At 44.5% G+C, this 27650-nt stretch overlaps 1 protein-coding gene across 1 annotated transcript in view; it reads left to right on the top strand.

The window, feature by feature from the left end:
- The first annotated feature begins 8101 nt into the window (after nucleotides 1-8101).
- Nucleotides 8102-27650, top strand: part of cfap46 (cilia and flagella associated protein 46) — a 40690-nt gene continuing 21141 nt past the window's right edge. Inside the window, 27 exon segments of the mRNA XM_028424058.1 lie at nucleotides 8102-8422; nucleotides 8498-8619; nucleotides 10078-10209; nucleotides 10439-10503; nucleotides 11220-11384; nucleotides 11821-11944; nucleotides 12259-12353; nucleotides 13135-13290; nucleotides 13462-13561; nucleotides 13870-13968; nucleotides 14511-14701; nucleotides 15506-15734; nucleotides 15949-16066; nucleotides 16678-16807; nucleotides 17260-17384; nucleotides 17509-17624; nucleotides 19569-19681; nucleotides 20409-20621; nucleotides 21166-21379; nucleotides 21914-22054; nucleotides 24729-24839; nucleotides 25168-25349; nucleotides 25519-25650; nucleotides 25871-26033; nucleotides 26966-27038; nucleotides 27119-27254; nucleotides 27332-27512. Coding sequence (XP_028279859.1) covers nucleotides 8374-8422; nucleotides 8498-8619; nucleotides 10078-10209; nucleotides 10439-10503; nucleotides 11220-11384; nucleotides 11821-11944; nucleotides 12259-12353; nucleotides 13135-13290; nucleotides 13462-13561; nucleotides 13870-13968; nucleotides 14511-14701; nucleotides 15506-15734; nucleotides 15949-16066; nucleotides 16678-16807; nucleotides 17260-17384; nucleotides 17509-17624; nucleotides 19569-19681; nucleotides 20409-20621; nucleotides 21166-21379; nucleotides 21914-22054; nucleotides 24729-24839; nucleotides 25168-25349; nucleotides 25519-25650; nucleotides 25871-26033; nucleotides 26966-27038; nucleotides 27119-27254; nucleotides 27332-27512 — 3675 coding nt within the window. The 5' untranslated portion in view covers nucleotides 8102-8373.

Here is a 27650-nt window from a genome sequence, read left to right as displayed (position 1 = left end):
GAGCATGGAGGAGATACTAGGAGACTCGGAGGAGGACAGACAGGATTGTAACTGGGCATCAACCTAGCGGCAGGACCTGCTACTTTGTGCAACGATTAACATAAGGAGCACTGCTGATAAAAGGACCTCCATCAGGCTACACGTGTGCACGTTCTGTCCAAAACGGACTCCATGCCAGTGACATGAGGGCCTGTACTCACATCCCAGCACCAATTAACACAGTAAAGCAGACCACTAGTTCTCAAATTAGCAGCCACATCTGGGGGCAGGTGTACAGAGATTGGCAGCTCAAACGTGAGGCCAAAACATCTGGATCAGCCCCTGGTGGCTGGCTGCTCCTCCAGTAGTCCTCAAATCATTTTTTTTCCAGTGATGGTTTAAATCTTTTTAATAAGTTATTTCTTATTAAGTGGACTCTGGTTCCAAGATGGCGTCTTTTCCCAGCATGGCAGTGAGATATGTTGGCTTTACCTTTATGCAATGAAGCAGAAATCATGTAAATTATACACAGACACTGATGCTAGATGGTAATCCACCTCAACATGCTCGGAAGCAAAAGGTGACCTGTGTTGCAGCTTCAATACGGAGACCTCATAAAGCCACCATTAGCTGAGATACTGTGCACTCAGACAGTGTAATGAGTGACGTTTAAGTTTACAGCTGCTTACTCTGATTTTCCTTATAATTAAATTTTGAGTTCTATTTTGAATAATTCATGCAGTCAAGCTGATGTCTGATGTTTAGGCGCGTGTCCTGAGGCCACAGACGATCGGGCAAGCAGCCAAGGAAACACCAACAGCAGACAGCATTAACAAGCCTAATGCACATGAAAGGTTCCCTCTGTACATTCATGTCTGACCCAAATTAGGTTCGCCGCATCCAGTGTGTTTTTTTTTTCCAATCACATTGTGACAGCATGTGTTTTTTTTCATGTTACTTTAGCTCAACATCAAAGAAAAAGAAGAGTGACGAGGGAGAGGAGGAGGGCGAGCGCTGCTCCCACAATGTGACCGTGATGTGAACTTTGTCGTCAGTGCGGCGTGTCAACAGCTCCAGAGCAAATCTCTGTACTGTAAAATCAGCGTGTCACAGCGAGATGACCAGGTGCTCACTGCTGCAGACAAAGGAGTGGAGAAAGGGGAGATAAAGTAGAAACAAGGAAGGAAGGGAGGAAGGAAGGAAGGGTCGGGCTGGTTACCATGGTACCTCAGCTCGGCGATGCTGCAGAAGTATTAAATATCACTGAGGGTCCTTTTCGCTTTTGATCCAGCTCCTCCAGACGCAGGCTGCTCCTCCTCCACATCCTGGCAGGACCGGCACCTGGCTGCAGACACACATCAGCTACCTGAGAGGGGACATATAAAAAACACAGATACAGCACTTAATATAGAAGAGAATGATGAAATAAGGTTCTCATTAAACAGGTGCACTACTCAGTGAATGACAGGGTTCCTCCTGAAATATTCATGAAGTCTATTATTTTCATCTCTGTTTGAAAGGATGCTGTCAGATTTTTAACAAGCCAGGAATCTGTGGGATTTTATGACACTGTGTAGCTATATAAAACAAACTTCTGTTCTCATTGCTTGTAATTTACAGGACATTACCTACCTATTACCTGCCATATTAAAATAAAACAGACATTTCCTACTGTGAGGAATTTGCACCAGGGACTCGCAGTTCTCGGGATGTACCGGCATAAACAACGTGTGCAAACGCATAAAGCTGACATGAAAACATGTGTTTAAAAGCACAGCGCATTGAATCATACAGGAGTGTGGCAGGCTGTGCCATCATGTCCTCATCATTCATCTCATCCGTCTGAGGCAGAAGTCAATGAGCCAGCTGAGATTTCTGTGATGGATTATTTAGGTGGCCATGCTAATAATGGCTTCTTTAAAGCTTTAAAGCAAAATATGAGAAATAAACAGCCAAAAGTGGGAGTAACAGGTCACCTTAATTCACCTTAAGTCTCCTTAAGTCAAACACAAATTAAAAGGCAAAACATTCTCAGCTTCTACAGTGATGAGTCCTGCACCCACCATGTAGTGTAAATAAGGGTGGGTGACCCAGCTCTGCCTCCACCCATTCCACATAAATGAAGCCAATTATGGGTGCTGCCATGTTGGGAAAAGACGCCGTGTGTAGGGGTGGCGCCACCTTGTTCCTTTTTTAAAACCAATAACTAATTAAATACAGACACATGAGGAGGACATGCAGACTACAGGAGGGCATGACATACACGACATGCACACTGAAAATATTGATCTCCTACAGGGTCCTCCTGGTGTATTGATCCTTTTCTATTATACTGTTCCATTTATCAGTGAGACTCTAAAGATTACAAATGTCCATCCCCTCACTGCACCATTGATCATAACCCATCCACCATCCACAGAGCACTATATAGACAAGCACACAGCACTGAAAGCAGGATGAGGAGAGTTTATTTTCTGTGCGCAGTAAAAAAAATATGTAATGAAAGTTGTGCCTGTGTGTATCAGATGTGGTTTATGTTCTGTGGTGAGGCATCAGGAGAGGTAGAAGAAGTGCAACCTGTGTGTGTCTTTAAGTGCTTATTATTGATGCCTGTCGACAGGCAGCCAGCTTTCGGCTGATCACAACCGACGCTCTGTGCGTAACAGAAGGTTTGACATGGAGGTGTTGGAACTGTCATCAGACACTCTGAACCCCTGTACGGAGACACCAAGGCAGCTTTGCTACAATTAAACTGTTAGTGAGCAGAAAGTTTGTTGCCATGGATACAGGTTTGTTGCACATATAAATCAATGATACCTAAACGTTTAATACTGCCAAGGAAGCAAGTCTGAAAAGGATACAGGTGTACGGTTCTATCATCCTGACCACTGACAGAAGAGTGTTGACCTGCGTCCTTACCAGCACACCGCTCCTGATGCTAACAGCTGTCTGTGCTAAGAAGCCCGACGTGTCTCCCTTTGTATATAAGTAATACTGCTCGTCTGACGGTCTGATCGATCATCCTGACGACTGACGGCAGAGTGCGCCGCTGAACAGTTTCCTTACCAGCACACTGCTGCTAAATGCTAAGTCAGATGGTCTGTATGCTCAGACCACGCCCTCCACATTGTGCTTGTTTACACAGCGAGCGCTACAAACACTAGCACTCGCCACACGAGCATTAAAGTGGACAATCTTCTCCTGGTTGTTGACTGTAAAAGAATTATCACTACATCCAGTGTCAGCACAAACGTGACCTCCCTTGTATCACTTTTAGCTTCGTTGTCAAAGCCGTCACTGCTGGTTAGCTACTGCTAGCTACTGCCAGACTCCCACACCAACAAACCCAGTGACATCACTGCTTCTGCTAGGACCACATGACCTGTCGTTACCCATATTATTATTAATCATGATAGATTAGAACTTTTTGGTGGCACCGGGTAGTGAAGTAGAGGGTCTATAACTATTATATTTAGTCAGATAATGCATTGGTTGGACTGAGAAGCTGGCGGAGAGACCAACCCAGAGTCAACATGGCACAGCAACAGAACCGTTCATCATCCCCGCATTTACCTGTGTGACAGGGGATTCACCTCCTTATAGTTCAGACATTATAAACACTGAAACAATCACATCATCAACAAGAACCAAGGAGCAGTGCAGCTTTCCTAATGAAATGTGGAGCACAGCAGTCATGTGCACACCAGAGCCACTGCTAATGTTTTACATGACTTAAAGCATGTCAATATATATATATATATGCAGCAGTAGAGTATCGCCTTGCTTCCTGGATATAAATAACTAATCTCTATGGAGAGCAACCAAATCAGTAAATGCACACTGTGCAGGATTGGGCACTGTGTCAGTTATTGCTAAGTATGCATCCAGGGTGCCATCAAATCCAATCCCCACGCTGTTGATGTTTAAACAAATCAGTGACAGCCGTCATCTCCGATGAGAGCGTGAGTCAATGCCCTCATTAGCCGTTTGAACACATGCTTGTGGAGATAAGAAACTGTCCAGCTTTGACAGGGGCAGATCATTTTTTAAAACGTTTAAGCTAGCAGATGGAGAAAATAAAAGTGTTTGCCTATTGTGCATAAAGTAGGACATGTGAGGAGTACGGAGGAGATGCAACTTTAACCCTTGAGGGGACCAAAATGTCCAAGCAGAGGACCTGCTGAGAGGCAATCGGCATCACCTCAGCGCTGTGTGCCAAACCTCCCATGAGGTGTAACGAATGTTCCCGCAGAATGATTCACGCCACTAATTACCCCGTCTAATAGAAAACCTCATCGCTCAAATATACATTCATGTGTGTGAAAGAGCAGAAACACTGACTGTTGTTTGGACATTATTAAACGGGCGATTTACTGCCCAAAAGGATTGGCAGAGGCCACTTGGGAAGAGCTTAGAATGCAGCCTGAGGCTTTTTATCCAATCAATGACTGCTCATACACAGCGTCTTTAGGAACAGGAGGGCTTCGCTTCATAGGAGAGGAATTATACAGCCCACTGTGGGCTTCATTTACAGCGCACCTACGTCCCTTTCAAATTCTGTGACTGTATGTAGGAGGACTGGATGAGTATTTGCAGAAGACTCTCTGGAGCAGTAAAATGTATATTACAAAAAAATATTACACAAAAAATGAATGTGCCTATCAATATGTGCCTTGGTAAAATTGATCTGTAACGCATCCACTACAGCAGGATACATGTAGAACAGTAACAACATGTCCCCCCTGTGACTCCAAACCAACATAAAGGTGTATTCATTTCTGTTATTTCAATATAACCCGCAGTGCAGTACGATACAGCATGGGTGAGATATGAGCTTATGCTAGTTAGCCAATGTTAGCACGCTCAGATGGAAGCATTCTGACTGTGTTTGTGCTTCCATTCAGATCATTTTAATGAGCACATCAGACTGATGAAACATTGAGAAGGTTTTTGCCAATTTTACACAAAATTCAAAACAAATTTGTATCTCTCACGTAAATGTGTGCTAATAAAAACCTGATTTTAGAAGTATTGTTCTATGCTGGCAGTACACACTGCCAGCAGTAAGATGTTGATGAAGATTCTCAGTCATCCAGGTCATCATACATAGAGAAGATTCAAACCTATGACAACACTGAGACAGAGACTGGTTCACCTGAAGGATAAGATTCCCAGGGAGAAACACATGTGATATATGCAGTCCAGTGCAGTGAGGAATGCTCTGATCTGTACATTGGAGAAACTAAACAACCACTCCACAGAAGAATGGCTCAGCACAGGAGAGCCACCTCCTCAGGACAAGACTCAGCTGTTCACCTCCACCTCAAAGACAAAGGACACTCCTTTGAGGACAGCAATGTTCACATTTTAGACAGGGAGGAAAGGTGGTATGAAAGAGGAGTCAAGGAAGCCATCTATGTTAAGCTGGAAAAACCTTCCCTTAACAGAGGTGGTGGCCTCAGACATCATCTTTCTACCACATACAATGCAGTGATTCCATCCATTCCCAGGAAGTTTGCACATACTCACAGTAAGAACAAAGGGCTGTCAACCAGTCCCCCGCCGACAGTTTCATAGTCGTTAGCCAGTCGTTAGACACACCTGGCCCAGTCAGCCAGAACATCACAGGTAAGTATGGAAACATTTAGTGCTATTGTTTTTTCAGTTTTTAAGTTTTTACCCAGACCCACCCACATAGGTCTGTAACCACATATAAACCATGTTTCCCCACCAAACAGTTAGAACTGATGAAGCTGCTTGGATGAGCAGCGAAACGTCTTCTAGAAAACTCTACAAGTCCAGACGCCTTGCTTCAATCTGCTCTATGCCAGCAGTAAGACAGTTTCTGTTCAGTTATGGATCAACTATGAATTATGGCTCCGAGTCCAAGACCTTTTGTACTTTGCATCCTAGCAGTCAGGTAAAATGACAAAGAAATATGTGGAATTCACATGCGTTCAATTATTGACAACAATTTTGAGTGAGTCCTTGCTGACTTATCGTCTTAAGAATAATGCTGGTGTGGTGGGAGATGTTCAAAGTTATCCCATCAGAGAGCGAGGTATGTTGCCAACAGCGGCTTTGATTCATTATGAATGAGGTGAACTGTGCATTCAATACCTTGATACAACAAATATGGAAGATTTGATATGTAAATGTTTGTCATTGAAAAAACACTCCCACTCTCAGGGGGTGGATTTAATTAGTGGAAGTGAAATAACTTCAAAGGGGTTAGCTACTTTAAAGGTTTGCCAGGTCAAGTGTGCAGGATAGTGTTTGTTTTGTTCCAAGTACTTGAAATAAAAGTAAATTACAGAGCGAACAAATCAAACAATAATTGCAAAGCATGTTTGCAATGAGCCTCCTGGTGAGAGACACAGCAGCGGCAGCCTGAGCTTCTGGAAAACGTTGTGATTAATGCGATTTCTCCACTCTGTGGTTCATTGTTTATCTTTGTTCTCCACCTTGGCGTGAGTCAGCGCTGCCGACAAGATTGTTTCGCGTGGTTATATCCTCATTAAACGTGTCCAGCGTCTGTGCAACCGGTCCCAAAGATAACTCACAGACACAGCTCATGGATCATCACTTAATGGCATTTCAATTTCCCTTTCTCAATTTACAAGCAACCGTGACCCAAACACTGTTTTGCCACTTCTCAGCAAAACAGTGTTTCTGTTGGCGTGTAAACAGAAGCTGAAGGAGCTAAACTCTTCCATTTATTCATTGGACTGAACTTTGACTCACTCTTCAGTTCCTTAAATTAAATTCTGAATAGAGTCCAGGCTTGTTATTCATGTAATCCAAGACAGTTAAGTCTCTCTTTGTCAGTGTGAGCCCTTACTGGAGCTGCTCCGACAGCACTAAATTAAAGTCAGATATTGTGCACACTGTAAAAATGCCCTGGAATACTGGCACATATTCTGTCTTATAACTGGTATTTCTTTTATTTTTATCCCCCTGCCTGGCTTTACATTAAATATTGAAGACAGGATTTCAGTTTCTGGGGTTTTTATTATGGATTTTTGTTTCCTTTTTGACAGATATGAGGTCTCTTGACAATAAAGATTGTCTGGGTTGCCATAGCTTGATAAAAATGATTGGTAACAAACACTCTGCTGTGTCTGTAAGTGTTTGACAGCTCACATGTTGGACATAAAATGTGCACTTGTGGTATAAATTCAACATATGCTTATGTCTGCAACAGTAGACCTGGCGTCCGACAGCACTGTGTGTCATGACAGCAGTGAAATTTGAAACAACAACTCAAACCATTAAGTAGGTCAAGTGACAGAGGAAAAATCTCTCCCGGAAAATAATTATATATTTCACACTTAAAACCATTCAGAAAGGCAGAATATTCTCTTTGTGAGTATTTATAGACAGATCCCCGATGGAACTGCTTAACAAATGTGCTTGAGGGCTACAGAGGAGCTGTACGCTGCTCTGAAATACTGGCAGGTAACACGTGACTCCCAGGTCCATCAGGAGGGGTGAGCTGCAGCAGTTTGCCTCCCCCCTCATCCTCCCTCCTCTGTCCCCTGTCACATCAACCACACTCAGTGTGTGGTTTGACCAAGTAAATGATATTTGCACACTGAGTGGCCTGATTTCTAATGATGCACTTTGAAGTTAAGACGCACTGGGACTTTACTGCAAGCATGGAGAGGTGCTTTTCTACACACCCTTAGAGAGAGAGGGAGAGAGAGAGGGAGAGAGAGGGAGAGAGAGAGGGAGAGAGAGCTGTCATCTTCTGTTTTCAAATTATTTTCTTTTTGTAGTAAAGATGAATTAATTATAAGTCCAACTTCAAAATGATGATAAAACCTTTAACATTCTGTTTTACAGTGTTCATTCTTCATATTATGCTTTATAAAGTAGTTTATTTTAGTGAGGTTAGGATTTTTTGGAGGGATAAAGCTGGTTGTAGTAAATTTGCGTTTCCACCTTTTTGCGCCCTTTTGAGTGCCGTAGTTCAAACTAGGTCTGCGGTTGCTTAGCAACGTTATACAACCCCCGGATGACTTGATATTAAGCTACTACTTGGTTAAACTTTGGGTTAGATGTAGGTTTAACAAGTATGCACCATATGTGTTTGATAAGGCAGAGAGAACGTAGAGCAGGTTGAAGCGAGGCGTCTGGACTTCTCTCTGCTCATCCAAGCAGCTTCATCAGTTCTGTTTGCTGGGGAAACCAGGTTTATATGTGGCTGCAGACCTCAGTGGGTGGGTCTGGGTAAAACTTACAAACAATAGCACTAAATATTTCCATAATTACCTGTGAGGATCTGGCTGACCAGTACCAGGTGTGTCTAACGAGCGTGATTAGTTTGACGTTAGCGAGCTAACTAGCTAGCTAGCTAACTAACTAACTAACCAGCTAACCGGAACCTCAGGTATGGATTTGGATATTCGTCATTTTCTGTCCGAGGCGAAAGAGCACCAAGGTTTGTTAGGATGCCAGCAAGAGTTGCTAAAAGTTGTAAAAGTAAAAATTCACCGTGTGTGCTTCATACATGCAGACCCCGAAGCCCTTCGGTCAGCCTTCCGGTTAATCAGGGACGCGGCGGCCGCAAAGAGCAGCGGACGGTCCCCATGTTTTCCCCCGGAGCTGTGCGTTCCTACGGCGGAGGCAGCCTTACAGGTGGGAGGCCCCACAGAAAGTCACAATTACACATGCAAAACTAACTTAACATTTAATCCCAGTGCCAATGTATTTATTTTATTTCTCCTATTTATAATTTAATATATTTTAAAAACTTACAAGTTTGATCAAGTTCATATAGGTGCATGTGAGGACAGACAGTGTGTGTGTGTGTGTGTGTGTGTGTGTGTGTGCCCACAGTCAGCTCTTTGCTGAGTAGTCAGATTCTGATACTGACTTTCTGTGTATAAGGAGGTGGTAGGGAGAAAACACGCACCCATGCTGCAAGCAGCGTTTTACTGTTGTGAGGTGTTCACGGCTGCTCAGACAGAACGCTTCAAGCAGCCTCCAGGAATGAAGGATTTGCATCAGACTTCTGGGAAAGATGCAGAGCTCATTGAAACAAGTAAACGCCTGCAACTGTGATGATATGTCAGGGTCGTCTTCTGAGGAAAAAAAAAAGGCTTTGTTGATAACGGGCTTCAAATTTTTCTGTGGAGGGAAAAATGTAAAGTTTATGTTGTTAAAACAGATATTAACTAAAATGAACATCATCTTTTTAATAGAAGGGATTTTCAGATGTCGTGATGATTAGTGATGTCACACCACTAACCAACTCACATCTTCTATTTTGATTTGACACATCCAATGAGCAGCAGCGGAGCCCCCTATAGACATACAGGGAGGACCTCCTGTCACCATCAGCATCCATTAGCAGGATGCTAGCATGTTATGGGCACATCAAGTGGGGCAGAAGTTAGACCTGAACAATGTGGCCTCTACTGTGGATGCAGCCTCATTATGGTTTTCATTATGTCACTGTTTTTGTTGTACAGTAACTTTAGCCTAATCTGAGTCTTCCCCCAGCGGGGGGTGGGGGGGGGGGGGTAATGAATATTTACTAATGTAGACTGAACTGTCCTGGAGCAAGGAAACACATTTGAATAATGAAACACAGGGAAATTCTATAATGTGATTTGTTCTCTCTTCTTGATATCGTACAGCAAGTTTTCTGTGGAAAAAATGCACTTTGCCTTGAAGTCTCATGCTAAAGTGAATACTGAATTAGCTCTCACTGCAGTGTTCTTCAGTTTTCCAGAGAAGCATGAATATTCTTGCTGCGTAAAGACATCCATTGTGCATCACTGTCAAGTATTTTACAGTTTTAACAGCATGAAAGATTCAGCTGAGGTGATGACACGCCTGACGGTGACATGAAAACCAACCTGTCCACGTTCCTGACAGTCTATGCAGCGCGACACTCGTGGGGCAACAGTTTATCTTAGTAATTAAGATGATTCTCTGTCATGCGTGGAATAATTATGCATCACACATACATTAAGCCATCTCTGGATAGGTTGAATAATGCACCGACACACTGCTGGCACAATCACAGTGCGGATAAGGACTGAAATATTTATGTTTGGCCTTTGTGCCTCTCCCTCTCTGTGTTTTCAGCTGGGTTGTGTGGAGATAAGCGCAGCATGTCTAAAGATGTACTTTGAAGGGAATCCGCCAGCGAATCAGTTTCTGTGTCGGGCCTACCTCTGCCAGGCCCAGCTGAAGGCTCCGCCGGCCACTGGGACTGTGGTGAGGACAGCAAATTGGACACATCTCCTCAAGGGATGTGTGTGTGTGTGTCTGTAGATTACACACACACTGTTACTGTAGAGATGTACTGTACTTCTTTGCTCTAAAATGGAGCAGCTTTGTAAACAAGCATTGGATTTTTGGCCTTGAGTTTAAAGTTTTGATCAGACCTGCATTGAATGATCTGTCTGCAGGATGTGACAGACTTTTGCATTATTTTCTCTTTTAGGCAGACTTTGAAGAGGCTGTGATGTGTTTTCTGAAAGCGATTGAAATTTCAAAGCATGAACCCAGGTATGTCACCTCTCAGAAGTCTGCTTTGCTTTATTATCAGTGTCAGGAAAGTTGACCAGTTTGTGCTGCGTACGTCTTTGATATTGTTCGGTGGTTGCCACTGTAGAGCTGTGAGAGGCGAGGTTCACTCTTTTTTTTTTCTCTGCTCCTTTTCACACATGAATCACATTAAGAATGTATTTTTATCAATTTCTGCAAGTATGTGTGTGCAGGGCTGATCTATATCATGCAATAATAGACACTTTCTCTGTTATTTACTTGAAAATGCATGTTTGGGGAGAGTGCCTCAGCCTTTGTGAGCAATCAGCTCTGAATCTCTTTACTAATGAACACATTACTTGTCAATAAAAGACCCACATGTGCACCCCCAATTAACACCAAAGGGAATATCTGGTACATCCAGCCCAGACTAATGCACAGCACCCTCTCTGGTGAATAAATTAGCAGCACTCAAACACTCTGTTCTGTACAACAGCGCCTCAAATTCATAAATTTCACTTATTCTGTGTAGAAAAGCTCGTAGGGCCGCACTTCTGTGGCTCGTTGGACGGCGCTTAATCCACACACACACACACACACACACACACACACACACACACACTGCAGTTCACAGGACAGAGCTGACACTTGGTCTGAATTGAGATATAGCAAAGAGATGAAATGGCTTGCATCTGTATGATAAATAATTCGCTGTTTATGTTTTCTCTCGCTTCCAGAAACCACTTCATGGTGTTCAACGCTTCAGTTCTCTACTTCCAGACAGTGCGTCCCCTCCTGCAGCCAGGGCGGTGCCTCCACCTGGCCCCCTCCTTCAGGCAGGTGGTGCAAAGTCTGGAGGAGGTGGCAGACCCAGACCACAGCTGGAGGGCCGAGCTCATGATGTGAGTGACCCTGCAGTGCTCTCTTGCTTGCCCTTCATTAACTCATCCAGCTCTGTGAACACTCCTGCTGAGTTCACAGATATGACACAGGGAGCTAATTAACCAGTGCTTCATTATGACCACAGTTTCTCCTCTTCTAATATACTGTAAGCGGATTTTCCCTTGATACCGCAGGCCCAAATGCTTGGTTCAGCTATGTGTCGGAGGACAAAATGTACCATTTATAAGCAGCAAGTAGTGCTGGGATCACAGAGGCTGGTGACATGAGCAACATTCTTTCATGTAGTGCTACAGTAAGGCAGTGTAATCCTAAGTGATCAAATCATTACAAGCCTCAGGAAGCATGTGCAGGAGCACAGGAGCAAGACCTGGGACCTGGGCCCTTATCCTCACATCATGACCGTTGTCCATATGATTGTTCTCTGTGTCCGTCCAGGCACCTGGTCAGATGTCTCGTAGACTCTGGGGAAGCTGAGGAAGCTGCACGTTTTTCTGAAGCCACAGAAGAATTCATTAAGTCACACGCTCCACATCTTCATCCCAGGCTCTTCACTCTACAGGTAACCAGGCACGCTGCAGAGGAACGGCCTGTAAGGATGTTTATTGTCCTTTATTAGCCTGTGTGAGGCACATATTTTATACTGTTACCAAACAAAACTACACTGGACCTGTTTAGTCTGTGTTCCACATCGGGGGCAGCAGCATACAGCCCGTCACTGAGCAGGCGTAAAGGTTTCACTTTCTCTTTTCTTTCTACCTCCTGAGTTTTTGTAACTGCTCTGATCTATCCTATGCATCAACATCAACACCATGTGTGGTCTGCTTTTACTTTGAAATACACCATGATAAAGACTGTATTCTTTATTCTGCATAGGTTCAACACCAGCTGTGTGACAGTGATGTCCTCCTTCAAACCAGCAGGCAGTGTGCTACCCTCACCGCCATTTACAGAATACAGGAATTTAAAAGGTAAGTAAAGTTTCCTGTTATCAGTCTAAGCTTGATGTTTTTCTGCTCTGACACTGCAGGAACATTTCTTTTGTTTTTGTGCTGTCACGATAAAAGCCTGTTCCACTCATCTGCAGAAGAGATAAACAAGTTGTTCTGTAGCTGTCCACAAACAGAAGCCCTTGATCTGCTTTAATCACGTTAGCTTTTTAACTGAAATTACGCTTTAGTGATGGATTGCTTGTTTACTGTTTTCAGAATGCTGCTTGTGTCGCATTCTTTATCTGTCTCTGACCTTTTTTAAGGTTATGATGAAGTCTGCTGTTCTCTTTCTTAGCATATAGCCTCTCTTTCCATCCTTTTCTGTGGGATATGTTGCGTTTTTGAGCCGAAACCTGACATTAAACCCAGGTCATTGGGTCACTGATCCACAGCTCAGCCTGTAAGGCCCATCGCGGGCGGGCTTAGCTGGCTGTCTGCATGCATTGATGCTGCAGTACAGTGGCATGTCTTCTGGTGTGGTCGTACAGTAGTACAGACCCCAGCCCCTTTCTGCAGGCATGTACTCAGCATGTCAGAGCCCCTTATGGCTCTTCATTTCTGCTATAAACGTTGACAGCATGATTCAGTGTGACCCAGCCGTCGTCAGCACCACGGAGGTTATTTCTCCTGAGGCGGTGCACTGTTTGGTGTGAGTTTATCAGAGAGAAAGTGAAAACACTGATGCACGCCTCGTACTGTAGGCGTAGATTTAGGTATGTATTTACATATGCATGCAGACGGATTTTCCTGATGTTTGTAGCAGGTTGGAAGGAATAAATGAAAACAAGCTGACAGAGGAGGACTCTGCCAAGCTCGAGGAGATCCTCTATCTCCTGGTGGAGCGTACCAAAGCACCAGCTACGCCTGTGAAGCCCAGCCATCCTCAGAGCCTGACGCCCATCCAGCCGTCTGACAGGTCTGTGACTCAGTACGCCTGATTAAATCTACTACAGGATTACCTTTGTTGCTCCTAACATCCCGCATAACATAAACCCACATATGGATATCCTGAGGGCAGTACACGGCTCAGATTACTGTACTGAAGTGTGGGGAATTGTATAAATTATGTTTTATCTGGGATTTGCAGGGTTGCCTTCCTCCTGGAGTTGGCTCTGCTGGCCTTGCAAGTGAAGCATCAGAAAGTAGCTGCTGACTGTTTGAAAGCGCTGAAGTCGACGGGAGCGGCTGTGAGTGTCCGATATTCTCTTTAAACCGCAGGCAGCAGAAGCTGCTACTGTACTTACAGTACTACAGAAACATGCAGATGTATGCATGGAAGCTGACATCCCCCTCTTAAGCAGGCGCTTGACAATAGAAGAGATTAATTAGCCGAGTGCTGAAGCGACCGCTGCATGTTGACTTTCAGCAGTGTCATAAAAAGGTGCACGGTTAGAACCACGGCACATGAACGGTGGTATAAATGTGAATATTCATCATCCGGTCCTTTGTGCACTGCTGAACACTGACACTGGGTATTGTGTGTTTATCTGTTTAGAGTTCTGGCCAACGCATAATAATGGAATGTGTCAACTGTGAAATCAACCTCCTGAGGAGAGAGGCGAAGATGAACGACTACTCCAAAGCCAGCGTGGAGGTACTCGCTCCGTGTGGATTATCAGACATATGTTAGAACAGAGGCAGTGCTCCATGTAGCTAACGCTTGATAACTGTTCTCTGTAATTATTCTTTCTTTATAAGGCAGCAAAACACACTTTTTCAGATTAGTAACTGTTCTTGACTATGGAAAAGGGTAAGGGCCAAAAGAAAAGGATAAGATTACAGTCACACCGCTGACTTTATTCTGAGAATCAAGTCATTTTTTCTTAGATTTAGTGAGATTTAAATTGAAAAAAAAGCCAGAGTTCTGTTTTGTTTTCCATGTAGCGGTGCTACACAAGCTACAGTTTCAATGAAGAAAGAAGAATGAATAATTTTTTGCAGGTTTTTCTCTCTAACAAGAAAAAAAACAGTAAGATCATCAGCTTTCATGCCGTGCTGTGAAAACTGTCACGTCTGGGAATTAGCACATATAACATAGTCAGCCTATTTTAATCCAAGTGTACTTGCCAAATGATACAAGTGTTACGCAGTCAGCACACCGGGAGAGAATCTCAATCTGTGGCTGATGTCCCACAGGTGCGGCTGAAGGAGATCGGCAGGCTGGATCAGTGGCTGCAGGCTGCAGTGACGGAGGGGGGGCCTGAGGCTGTGCAGGCTGTGTGTGCGACCCAGTGGAGCTGCTGCCTGCCCCTCCTGCAGCACAACCTCCGGAAACACACCAGGACAGCTCTGCTCAGGGTGGCCCAGGCACTGGAGGACATGCAGAGGTTTTCAGCTTTCCTTTTCTGTAATTAATTCACAGAGGTTTTTCAGTTTCCTGTAACTTTGACTGAAATATGTTTCATAATTTAATCTATTAACTCTTCTGTTATATAATAGGAAAGTTAGTTTAAATTCCGATTCCAAAAATACCAGCCCAGAGGCGTTTCGGAAAAAATCTATATGTATTAGCTTGCCCACTTTTTGTTGCTTTAATGCACTTAAGCTGCACAAATCCTTGTTATCACAGCACGAACTGACAGTGTTTCAGAAGTCAGTGAGGGTGAGGTCAGATGACTGACTTGATCGCCTGCCTTCTTTGGTCCCTGCTTAGTTTTAAAGGGGGATTATGAATCCACAGAGATGCAAAGCGGAGGGGGTAACGTGTCTCTGCAGAGGAGCACACAGCCTCTCCTCCTCCCTCCTGTTGGATCCTCTGTGGTGTCTCCCTGCCCTCTGTTACTGCTAACTTTCAGCCAGTTCAGGGTTGTCACCTTGTTTCCCCTGGTTCCCACATGCCCCTCATTTCCAGACAGAATTCTCCAGACAATACTTTTTCTGATTGGAATCTTATTCTTCTGTATTTGTGTGGGGGAATTGCTTCTCTGAGTAAAATGGGATGTATTGATCTCTTGGTCTACCAGAGCGTGCTTTTGTAAAAACTGCCATACTTGTCCCACTATGACAATAGCCAGGCGCTCAAAATGTTGTGATCCAGACTGGATCAAATGTTTTGGAAACGTATTATACTATTTATATAATGTGTTATATTTGGACGTACAGTTTTTAACTTTCATGTGCTCCTTTCGCAGTACGCTGTTAGAGATGCGCTGTGAAGTCCACTCGGAGCTGGCAGTGATTGAGGAGGAGGAGGGGCGCCTTGAGGCTGCTTTGACTCACCTCCAAAAAGCCCTGCTGCTCGATAATAAGGGGACCCAGCGAGAGCGCCTGTCATCAGCTCTGCACCTCCTGCAGCTCAGGCAGAATCTCTACCAAACACCTTCACGGGCGGAGGACAAAGCTGCGATGCTCCTGCAGCAGGTTTCCATCCTTCTGTGTAACATAACATAATGTAATGGCTCATTTAAGCTGCAGGGGGCAGGACTCATTTATAAAACAACACACTGCATATTCACAGAAGGGAGGGTGTTGAAATGTTGCATGATTTTTTTTGGGGGGGGGGGTTTGATGTGATAAAAAGCAGAGGATGTGGCTGCTTGTTAAAAACCCTTCGTGCCTTTCTTGTCTTTCTAAGGCCAAGGACGTGCAGCCAAAGGACAAGGTGGACAGGCGTCCCATTCTGGTTGCTGTGGGCCTCCTTTTGGCGCCGGATGACTTTCAGATGGTGCTGGATGCAGACAACACCTCAAAAAGTACAGGTTCCTCCCTCTTTCCCTCACTTTTCACACTGACATGTTCTTATTCTATGTTTGACTCAAGGAGGTTTAACACCGTTCTGATCAATTGCCCCAAAAACACACATCACAGTGGTGAACTGAGACTTTTGACTTGGTTAGCTTGGGTTACAGAATGTCTTGTAAATTAAATTAACTGAAAGATTAAACTGTATGTAACAGGATACACACCTGTGCCCAGTAAACAGACAACCGGCACGCTAATGACTCCGACAACAACAAACCGGACAGACACAAATCTCCGAACTGAAGTTATTTTCAAGTTAAAAGAAGATATTATAAATGAGTAAATCAATAATCATCTTTTGCACTGTGCTGCAGTCTGTTTGAGCTCTTCATTAAAAGTGTTGCTGCACATGTCGTCAGATTGTGCTTCTTTCTAATCTGAAACAACTGGCAAAGGAAAAAGGACGATATGAACTTTTAACTGTAGAAAATAAACAAAACAACACTGAATTAATTTTTTTGTTATGTATAGTTGCTAGAAACTTTTATTAATTCATAACTTATGGCAAAAAGCTTTTCCAGTATTAATAATGTTTACATAACCTCCTTAAACGATGGTCTAGTTCCCGTAGGTGCTGCTGGATCCGGAGCAGTGGCTCAGCTCGCGGCCGAGGCTCAACATCACTCCACTGCAGTGCAGAAGGTGGACGGACACCTGGCCAGACAAGGCAGGGATACGGACAGCGCTGAGAGGTGTGTGTGTGTGTGTCTGCATACCCAAGCCTCGTCTCTCTGTCCTCCTGCCAGTGTAAAGTATTTTTAGTTGTCAGGCTTCCCAGAAACCCAGTTGGAAAACTGCCTATATAATCAGACTGTTATGGCGTTTGTGAATTTATCAGCCCCAGCTTTTACTGAACATTAGAACCTAATGAATGTTTGATCCATCGGTCCTGTCTGCAGTTACGGTTGTTGTGCGACTGAAGCAGCCTACACCCTCCCATCACATCCTTCTATCCGCAGCACAGTGCTGGTTTCCTCTGTGATGTCTGTTCAAAAGTGTGTGCTGTCAAAAAACAGAGAGAGGAACCATGAGGACCTGAGAGCTCCACTTTTATTATTGATGACCCTGAAACAAACTATTTTAGCTCACACAGAGTGTGTGAACGTGCCCTTGACCCTGGCCTTGATCTCCTCGGCTCTTTCAGAGTGAAACTGTGGGCAGCACTCGCAAAGACGGCCAGGAAGCAGGAAGTTTGGGATGTGTGCCGAGCCGCATGTCGATTCTGTTTGCTGTATGATGACGGGAGATGGAAGATGTCCAAGGCTGACAGTAAGATGATGAATAATCCTCAGACTAACAGCAGAACAACAGAAACTGTTCCCATAACAATGGAGCAGATCTGACATACACAGGTTTATTGTCAGTTGTATATTATTGTCTATTTTCACACCAGCATGCAGATGCTCTGGGAAGGGGAGCTGTCCTGACTGTCGTCACGGCAACAGCAGAGACCGAATCTGTGTCCACTCGCTGCGCCTTTTGGCGGAAATACACTTCATCAACGCTGAGGTACATTCCTACTAACACACGCCTCCTTATGCACACAGGTTTGGGCTGCTATATGCACCCGAGCAAACACCGACTGTTGGTTAATGGTTTTAGAGGACCCAAAAGCAGACTGCAGGCGGTTGGCAGTTTTTAGGTTTATAATCAACAGTCTTTAACAAAGAACATCAAAATATTACAGTCCGTCCTGGAGGTAGAGTGGAGTGGCTGGTGCTGGCAGGGAGTGGAGCAATCAGGTCTGTATCCTGAAGACAGAAATACAAAACAAAGGTCACAAGAAAGTTCGAAAGGTTCGACAAAAGAGTAAATAGGTTTCCCTAAACCTGCGGTGAGAAAGTTAGCACATGGGGCAAGACGATCCAGCATCGAACCATCGCCCTGAGCCGGCTTAAGAAGACTGAGGAGTGTGATGATGAACGGGTGCGCCAACCTCAGCCAGCAGCAAACCACGCCCACGCCGCTCTGAAAAAGGAAGTCCTCAAAAGGAGGCAGAGGAAAAACACACACAAGAACAAACAAGAACAGAAGTCATCCCAAAAAACCTCTAACACCCACAGGTTGAGGGACGGACTCTTATTACAGGACAACGTTTTGTCCTGAAAGTTGACATTAGAAGCAGGAGAGAAGCCAACAATGTCCGGGTCTTGGTGCCAGATACTCCAGCACAGTATTGATCTACATTTGCAAGTCATCAGTGTTTAAAGACAACAAGAGTTTGAAGTTAAGTTTGGTTTGTTATGACTTCTACTTGCTGCCAGGGGACTGCTGGCACCAGGTACGGGAGCCTGTAGTGGCCAATATTAGTGACTAATCACAGCTGACAAAGTTTTGTGAAGTGTCTAACTTTGTTCTTCGTACTTGAGTTAAAGTTCATCATGTCAGCCCGGCTATTACAGCAGATTCCTTTCAGCCAAGTATTTATAATTACATTATTAAGCACGTTGTACCCTGACACAGCTAACTGAATACGATCTTTAATCCGGCCTCTGTTCTGGCCGTAATTGATTTCTGTGCACAGCACAAACACACTGACAGGAGTTTCACTCCTGCTTGTAATGTAATTCCAGCATGAAAAGCTGGGTGCCGCGTATTAAAAATGAAAGCTGAGCAGACTCATATTCTCTCAGCGTACGATGACGGGTGTAATTTCAGCTGACACAAACATATTCCGCTGGTTTTGATAATGAAAGTCTGTCTGATGAGATGATGAGATGAGGCCATTTTCCCATCAACAATGTTTATGTGCATCATTGGCGGAGCACAACGGAGAGGAGGGAGTCACATTTTCCACTCCGGCAGACTTGTTTAGAGATGTTGTTATAAGGAGGTGTTCACAGACGCTCCTCAAACCCAGTTAGATCACAGGAATATTAATTGAAATGTCACATCAGTAACAAAGACCGCCGCCAGTGGTAGACGTGCATTCTGGGATTCTTCAGAAGCCCCTGAGCTGGATGTCGGTGGGTGGAAGTCAGAGACTGTTGTGCTCGTCTTATGAGCTTGTCTCATTGCGTAATCCCACTCACCATCCAGCCTGCAGTCTTTATTAAGTCCATAGAGATGTTAACGTGACAGCGCTTTGAAGAAAATGGAGACAACCATCCGCCGCCACGGCGTGCGTGACCTCGCCAAAATCTGACACTCGCTTCCTCTGCTCTTTGTTCTCTGACACAGCAGCATATTCTTCACGAATTTGACTAAAATCCAAGGAGTTATGTGACGATGAAGACCAGGTCCCTTCGTCCTCCTGGGTTGTCCACCACTGGACCTAAGTGCTCGGCTGTCATTTCGTTCTTTGACAGCTTAAGAGAGGCTGTCACTGCCACGGGGGGGGGGGGGTCTTTCTCTTCTCCTTTTATTATGAAAATGTCAAAACAGGAAGTCACCGTGTAGAGTATGTAGAGTACCTTTTGAAGCTGAGGGATGGATTTATCTTTTCTCATCCAGGCCACGGTCCAGAAGCTGCTCACACAGGGACTGCAGCTGAACAGCCCCGCTGTCCCTCCACAGGAGAGGGGGGCCTGTGTGCGTGGAGACGATCCACACTGGGTTATCTACAGGTGAACGCACAATGTGCACACACATCAGTCACACACACTCTGTTCACACATGACTGATAATGACACAATTAGATCAAAATTAATACCTTTAAAAAGTAAACATATTATTAAATAAAACAGGATTAGACAGATTAAATATTGTTAATTTAGATAAAAGCAAAGTAATACAATAAATTAAAAAGTGCATATGTAAATTCAAAGCGTAGACGTAAACAAGAGTTTGTTTAAAACAGATGACTTTTTTTTAAATAGAATAACTACGTATTTATAATGATTGCTGTGATAACCGTGGTGTTAGTAGACATGTTGAATGTAGCGGGTGGCTCCTCAGTGGCAGTGAGGGAGTGATGGATGAACCTGGTTCACATGAGGACAAGCAGAGGAGACTTTTCTTTGATCTAGAATTATTTCTACACTAATTATGACAAGAGGGCTTCAAATGTGGTCTGTGATCAGGTTATCTTGATACACTGTGTTTGATGGATCACAGATCAGCTGAATCCTGCTGCTTCTCCTTTTAGGTGCTTCTTTAGCTTTAGAGTCATGGAGGTCATATTTTAATCTGTTTGATTAAAGCTTTTTTCAAGAAATAATAAATGTTGTGTATCCATGTTCAGTGCAGCTTTAAATCCTGAAATGTTTTCAGCTTGAATCTCTCCTTGTAAAAACTTCCACCTTGATTGTTCACTAAAACTGAAAAGCTGCTACACCTTCTCCCTTCACCCAGAGACTGGATCCTGGCTCTCTCTGCCTACGCCACCTCCAGCTTCTTGCGGGCAGGGGAGCTCGGAGCGGAGATCAGGGAGCCGTGGGTGGTAGCAAATGCAGCCACTTACCTGTGGAACTACAATAGCCACTTGCTGGCAGCTGGGGAGTACCAGCAGCTGCTGCCCACCTTCCAGGTTCTGGTGGACTTGCTCCAAACGACGGAGTGCAGCGGGTACGTTACAGTACTATGTTCTATCACAGCAAGGTTCTGGCTCACAAGAACCCAGGCTGCTCCCCCAACAATGACTTAATGTTGTGCAGCTGCGTTTGAGGAACATCGAACACGACTGTTTTTAAAGTGAGGACTGCACAGGTTGAATTATTCAGTGGGAAGGAGCTTCATCAGTCTGGCAGCCGTGTCTGCTGCAGGGCTGCTGTGTTTACAAAATCCTTCAGTTCAGGTGCATTTAAAAATGTATGTTACATGTGCAGCTGATATCAGCAACATGTGGCCTCAGGAGATCATTTCAGGCGCGGGTAATATAGACTGATGATAAATGCTTGTGTAAGTATTAACAGTTTAGATTTGGCAATGGAAAGAAGCAGCAAAGGCTTATGAAAACAGACCAGAGCAACCTCGGGCCAGGGGATAATGATCTGAGTTCGGGGACAGTTTGGCCAATCCTAATCTGCAGTGAGGGTTTCTAGTTTTCTAAAAACAAAGATGTTAGGCTTGTTCTTCCAGCTATGTGTCAGTTTCTGCTGTGTTTTCTCAGGAACCGCTCTCTGTTTGTGCTGCTGTGTGACGCTGTGGCCCGCGGGTTGATCCAGCCTCTGTGCAGCCCAGACAGAGCTGAGCCAGCTCCAGCTCCAGCTCCAGCTGCAGACCGCAGCAGTAGCAGAGCTAAGAGAGGGATGGAGAAGGCCGCCGGGGTCCACGGGGCGTCCCTAGACCCTGCTGCCCTGCAGGATGTTCGCAGGGCGTTGGAGGTGTGTCGCTGTGTATGTGTGTGTCTGTGGCTACACATGGTTTAAAAATCAGCTCAACTCTCTGCACCAAAAAATGACTTTTTACATCCAGGCTCTGAACAGAGCAGTGTGAAATACAAGGCCTTTCAGAAACTCTCTACCGTGACATACAGCACAGTCTCAGTCCATCCTTTGTCTCATGCTTACATGCTCACATACAGCTTTGATGGCTGGCCTTCCTTTGTGCCGTTGAAGTCTAATTTCTCTTTGCTGCCAATTAAAAAGGATCCACCAGGAAACATCAACTTTAACCTAAAGCAGGCGTTATGAGTGAATTATTAACCAAGTTTAACCGGGTCTGTTTCTGTTTTGATGGAGAGATGAAAGCTGATCCAATGCAATGCATTTTTTATAATCAGTACACAGTATAGAGGGGTCAGAGTATGACAGGCCGGAGAAGGTTCAGGCTGCACAGAGATGTACTGTAAAGTGTAATTTATATATCTGACAGAAACATGTTATTGATGTAATGTACGCCTTGATTTTTCCTCTTAGCTTTGTGAACTCGCCCTTCGCAACATCCCAAAGGAGGCTGTCCACATTGCAGCGAGGAAACAGGCTCTGGCCACGTGGGTGCAGATCAAGAGGCTGCTGCAACAGCAGATTGGTTCAAACGTGGACACGCTCAAAGACGAGGTACCATTAGAACTGGGCTTCTCTACGTCCTGCTGCAGGTCACCTAGAGGGGGCTGTCACATAGTCCTTAATGAACAGGAGCTAAAATAATTATTTACACACACACATTATTAATTATATATTAGAACAGAACTGATGCTGATGTCCTGTGGCAGTAGATCCTCCCTCCATGGCAGCCTGAGCCGTCAGATACATACAGTATCTCTATAGTGGCGCTGCTGCTGCTCGTTGGATGTGTCCAATCAAAATGGAGACTACTAATAATAATAATAATAATAATGCATTGGTCTTATATTGCGCTTTTCTGCTCTGTTGGGCAGGCACTCAAAGCGCTTACATTGAGATGCATTATTCTTTCACACCACATTCACACAGTGGCAGTGGTAAGCTACCAGTGGTAGCCACAGCTCCCCAGGGGGAGACTGACGGAGACGTGGCTGCCAAGGTGCAATGCGGGTAAAGTGCCTTGCCCAAGGACACACAACGATGACTAGAGAGGAGCTGGGGTCGAACCGCCGATCTTCCGGTTATTGGACAACCCTGCTCTACCACTGAGCCACTGCTGCCCTACTAAAAGTGGGTCATATCAGAAAAAGAGAAATTCAAAAGTTCTCAAATTATTGTTTTAACACAACTCAAACTATTTATCTATCACAATAGTGCCCCCTATGGAACAGGAAGGAAGAGTGGGAGTTCTCTCCATAGACATATTCTCTGATAATGTGTGTCAGAGAATGAGGCCTAATCTTTCATTAGGTGATATTGTAGTCCAGGTTTTTTCAGGTTTAATTGAACACTCTTTTACATGTTGAGTTGTCAGCCTAATAACACCTTTTACTCATTTACTCAAGTCTGGTAATTTCAGGTAGAATTAAATTCTCTCGTGCTTTACATCATTATTAAATATCATTTTTAAGTTTCCGGTCTGAAAATAATCTCAGTTGAATTGTTTGGTTCAGCCAATCAGCACCCTTACATGGCCGTCACTGGCTGTTAATGTGATGTGACCTACTTTAATTCAGTCACGTGTTAGAACCACTACGTTTCAGCCCACAAGCAGCTCGAGCTGTTGGCTCCAGGAATCAGCAGCGTTTTCTCAGATGACTGCTGGCATCAGTCAATGCATGTAATTGACTTTCAGTTTATGCTTTAAGTACTTTATCGCTGGGAGTCTGACCTTGTTTGTGATTATAGCAGAGACACTCAGGAGATCAGTGCACCTTCTTCGAGGTGGGCGGGGGTGCCAGGGGATACGCTGTGGTCTGTTAATGTCGAGGTCAGAGATGACGCTCTGAACGTCATCATTTGCATGCAAAACTGTGCATAAGGAGTACACTGAGAATCATAATGACTCCCTGTCTTCAGAACTGAGCCGTTGTGTTCAGGTTACCAGCAGACGTCTGAAAAAGAAAGCACTGCAACAAATGATATGATGTGGCAAAAACTGAGGAGGGACCCGCTAGCTTGTAAGCTCTCCTGAGAGCCCGCAGTACACAGAGAAGTAATGGAACCTGTCGATTGTGACGCTGAAACAGAGCTGGACGAATCTCCATGGAGTTCTCCCACCTTGCACTCACACAGCTCTACATCAAACCACTTCCTCTATTCTCATTTTGTACCTCTGTATGTGCCGAGCCTGTCAGCACAGAAAAGAGTTTCTCCTCAGACTGGAAGTTAGCTCCCGAACTTCATTTATTTTGTCCATAGTTATAAACTGTCTGTGCTCATGCCCAGTCAGTTTTGAGGATAAACTGCTGGCAGGAGCCACAAGCCAGAAAATAATAGAATAAAAAAACTAAAAATATACATCAACAGTAGAAATAAACAGTATAAACATTATTTACAGCAAATAAAAATATAAAACATAGGTACAAAAACCAAAGTGGGCAATTTAGAATTTGGATTGACGTAAATGTAAAAGTATGAAACAAGATTTGTGCAATTTGAGATGAAGATGAAGATATAAATACAAAACAAGAGAGTGCAAAGTTACAACCCAAAAACTGCCAGAACACAGTTCATCAGTCTTATCCCTGTCAGTGATCAGAGTGTTGCAGCTGGTCGGTGTATATGAAGATAGACACTGCTATTTGAAAATGATTACACTTGTAAGGATATGGATATATTGCAGCTGACACGGTAGTCATAACATAATCATGCTGCATTCATAATGTATCCGGTGCCACACATGATAGTAAAGGCTTACTGTTGCCATTGTTTTGTGTGTATTGGTGTTTGATGTCATATCCGACTCTTAAACAATTTGTCAGTTAAACGGATTGTTTGATTAGTCACTGTAATCCTGCAGCCGCTTGTCAGCCAAGAATCTCCTGGCCCACATCAGGCCGGCGTGCTGGGAGTCTGTGTTTCCTGCCATGCAAATGAAGAAAAGCAGCGTTAATATATAAATAAATGGGGGTTCGTCTCTAAATTGCAGTCGATAAATCATTCATCCACTTCTCCTACACACAATGGGAAGTCATATATTATCAACGAGGTTATCATCACTGTGGTATTTGGGACACAGACGTTATAATAATGATCCTGCAGTTCCCTGTTTGATTCTTATGCAAACAGTGATACGTGTATGGGCCTCCTCTATAATTAAGCTTAAGGGACTGGTGTGTACATATACATATATATTTATTCACTTTGCTTTCTCCCCCGTTGGCAGTGTGAGGATGAGGAAGTGTCTGCGATGACGCGCGTGCTGGTTGCTGTGGAGATGCTGCTGTGCAATAAGAGTCCAGGACATATGGAGTTCTCTGTTCCCGGCCTCTCCACAGTACGTACTCCTCTGCTCATGTTTCCCCACACGAGCTGATGCCCAGATGGCAAAAGCAGATGCCAGGTTGACCCACGAGCCTCCACATCCTGTCTGCATCTTGTCATGTGTCAGTGTATTAAAAAAATATAACATTCCTGCCTTAATTATCAGGCTTTGTTTGGTTATCAGAGTCGCATGACAAACTTTTTCCTATTTATGTCCCTTCTTTGTCTCTCTCCCATCACCTTCCTCTCTCCTTTTCATCCCTCCTGTGCTTGTATTATTCAATCCCTTCTTCTCCTCCTCTCCTTCTTCCCTGACTTCATTGCACCCCCTCACCTGAAAGCTGGTGAGCATGGCGTCTGAATGCAGCTGGACCGACGCTGTGGTGGAGCTGCAGGTGTGGTGCCAGCTGGCTGCCTTCTGCCACCATGTCAAGGACCACAGCTTGGTGTTGAGGTGCACAGAGAGCGCTCTGCAGCTGGAGGAAGCAGCCGCAAAGACTCTCAGCACTGCGCCTTGTGTCCTGTAAGCTGGATGATTGCAGCCCTTTAAAACAATAGGAACATATTAGAAGCACCTGGATGCATTAGAGTCATTCTAAGCTGTGTGTAGGGCAGGTGACATCTTGTGCATATTGAAGGGTACTACAGTTTCCATTGATCTGAATTTGACACAGATTTATTTAACCCCGTAGGTACGGCTCGACTGCAGGGAGTGAGATGCTGAGCAGTGCTGCCTGTCTGAGGGGTCTGAGCCTACTGCATGAATCCAGCGGAGATCCAAACACTTACAGAGAGGCTATGAAGATGCTTCTGATCAGTGTCAGGTACCACTCGGAATTGATTGATTTTAATGACAGACTCACGTCCAAAACCACACGAGACAGGATAAGAAAGAGAAAAACACAAATAAAAGGATCACTGGAATAAACTGACGCATTGACTAAAGCCTTGGGCTGAAACAGAATCTTTTCTCTCTTAACCTGCTCTCTGTGATGCTTTAAGTTCCTCGCCTCATATCGGACCACTGCTTTCTTTCGTCCATAGCTTTGCAGAGAAGGCGGACAGTCCTGCACTGTGTGTCGCAGCTGCCAGGCATTACTGGAACGCTTGTCAACCGCTCACACAGAGCCTGGAGGAAAGATGGCAGCTCCAGGAGCACCTGGAGAAGATTCTTCATGCCCTGGTTCACACCACTAAACATGGAACTGTATGAGTCCCTCTTTACATGAATCCATTCATCTGCCTCCTCATCAGTGCTTATATCTTAGAGAGGACACTGAAAAAACACGTCTTCAGTTTTTAGGAATGCAAATACGCCGCTTTACTCCGACAGGTTAAACAGTTTAACCATCTGTGTGCGACCATCTGTCACTTTAACCAATTGGATCCTTTCGTGCTTGCATCACCATAGACCGCCATCCTCAGAGCCACTTCCTGTTTGTGCCAGGCTAACAAAAAATTAGAAGTTCACCAAACGGCCGCTTTAAGAAAGTTCTCAATGAATATGAGTGGACAGTTGTGACCTGCTTCTGGACAAAACATATTTGTCCTCAGGATCGGTTTTTTACACAACACACCACACTCGGCATCATTAGAGGCACAATTTAGCACCAATAAGCATAAATTATCATTTTAACTTTAAGGTCTGTGTACTGTGTCAGAACAGAAAGAACAGTAAATCAATGGCAGCACACTGACAGGCAGCCCAGCCTTTTTTCTCTCAGTCTCTTTGGTTTATTTTTGTTGCAGTTGAACTGCATAAAAAAGGCTTCAAAGTCCTTAAACTTGCTGAATTACCATTAATTGACGATCAAACTGATGAAGATTTTTCTTCAGGGCAACACAGGGGGCAACTTAATTATGCAAAAAAAATAAAACTCTCCTGTGGACAGCAGTCCTGCCTGGGGCATAAACAGCAGATGAGTGGAATATTTTTTAGATTTAAAGGCAGTTTATTAGGCTAATTTAGACGGATGTTGTGTTCAATTTCACTACTATACTCAAGCTGATGTAACAAAGGAAACTCTGTCTGTATGGGATGTAAACATCAGGAACTGTTTCCCAACCCTGGAAGAGGGGCAAACAGGCAGGGAGCAGTTTATCAGCAGTGAGCTAGTCTCATTTCTTCTTCTCTTTCAGAAACAGGGCAAAAGGAAAGGATCGCTGAAAGCGACAGCTTTGTCTGTTAAAGACTCCAAACATGGAGCAACAGGTAAGTGCAAAAGGACCCCTGACACAGATCAAAGTTCACCTTTCTGCTGCAGATGATCCTTTAAAACTGCACATTTCCAGCTGAAGAGGACTTAGCGCTGAGAGCGGCCATTTACAGCCTGTTGCTCCGCCTCCACATCGACAGAGCGGACTTTAAAGGTGCTGTGGGCCTGCTGGATGCAGCCATGAGAGACCTGCCTCGCACCAGACACCGGCTGTGAGTAAACACATGCTCGCTGTCAGGACTGGAGGAAGGAGAGGAGACATTTTAATGTTCTCTGTGTTTTTTTCCAGGCCTATGCTCAAAGCTCGTATACTTCTGAGAGCACAGCTGGGAGAAAGTGTCGAGCTGGACATGCAGAAATTAGAGCAAGAAGAGAAGTGCAGCTCATCTATGTGGCACCAAGCTGCCCTGTGTGCTCGCACTGTCACCCAGCAGCAGACCTGCTACCAGACAGCCATCTCCTCCTTCACGGTAACGCTTCACTGTGGAACCACAGCTGATACATCACCGATATGTCAGGATGTGGTTTCACTTCCTGTAGAGAGGAGAGGCTGTACATTTCTAGCAAAGCCGCAGCACCATCATGTGGATCGAGCTTGTAATTACAAC

The sequence above is a fragment of the Parambassis ranga genome, chromosome 15, assembly GCF_900634625.1.
Source record: "Parambassis ranga chromosome 15, fParRan2.1, whole genome shotgun sequence".
Classification (NCBI taxonomy): domain Eukaryota; kingdom Metazoa; phylum Chordata; class Actinopteri; family Ambassidae; genus Parambassis; species Parambassis ranga.
This window is presented reverse-complemented; position numbering and strand designations above follow the sequence as displayed.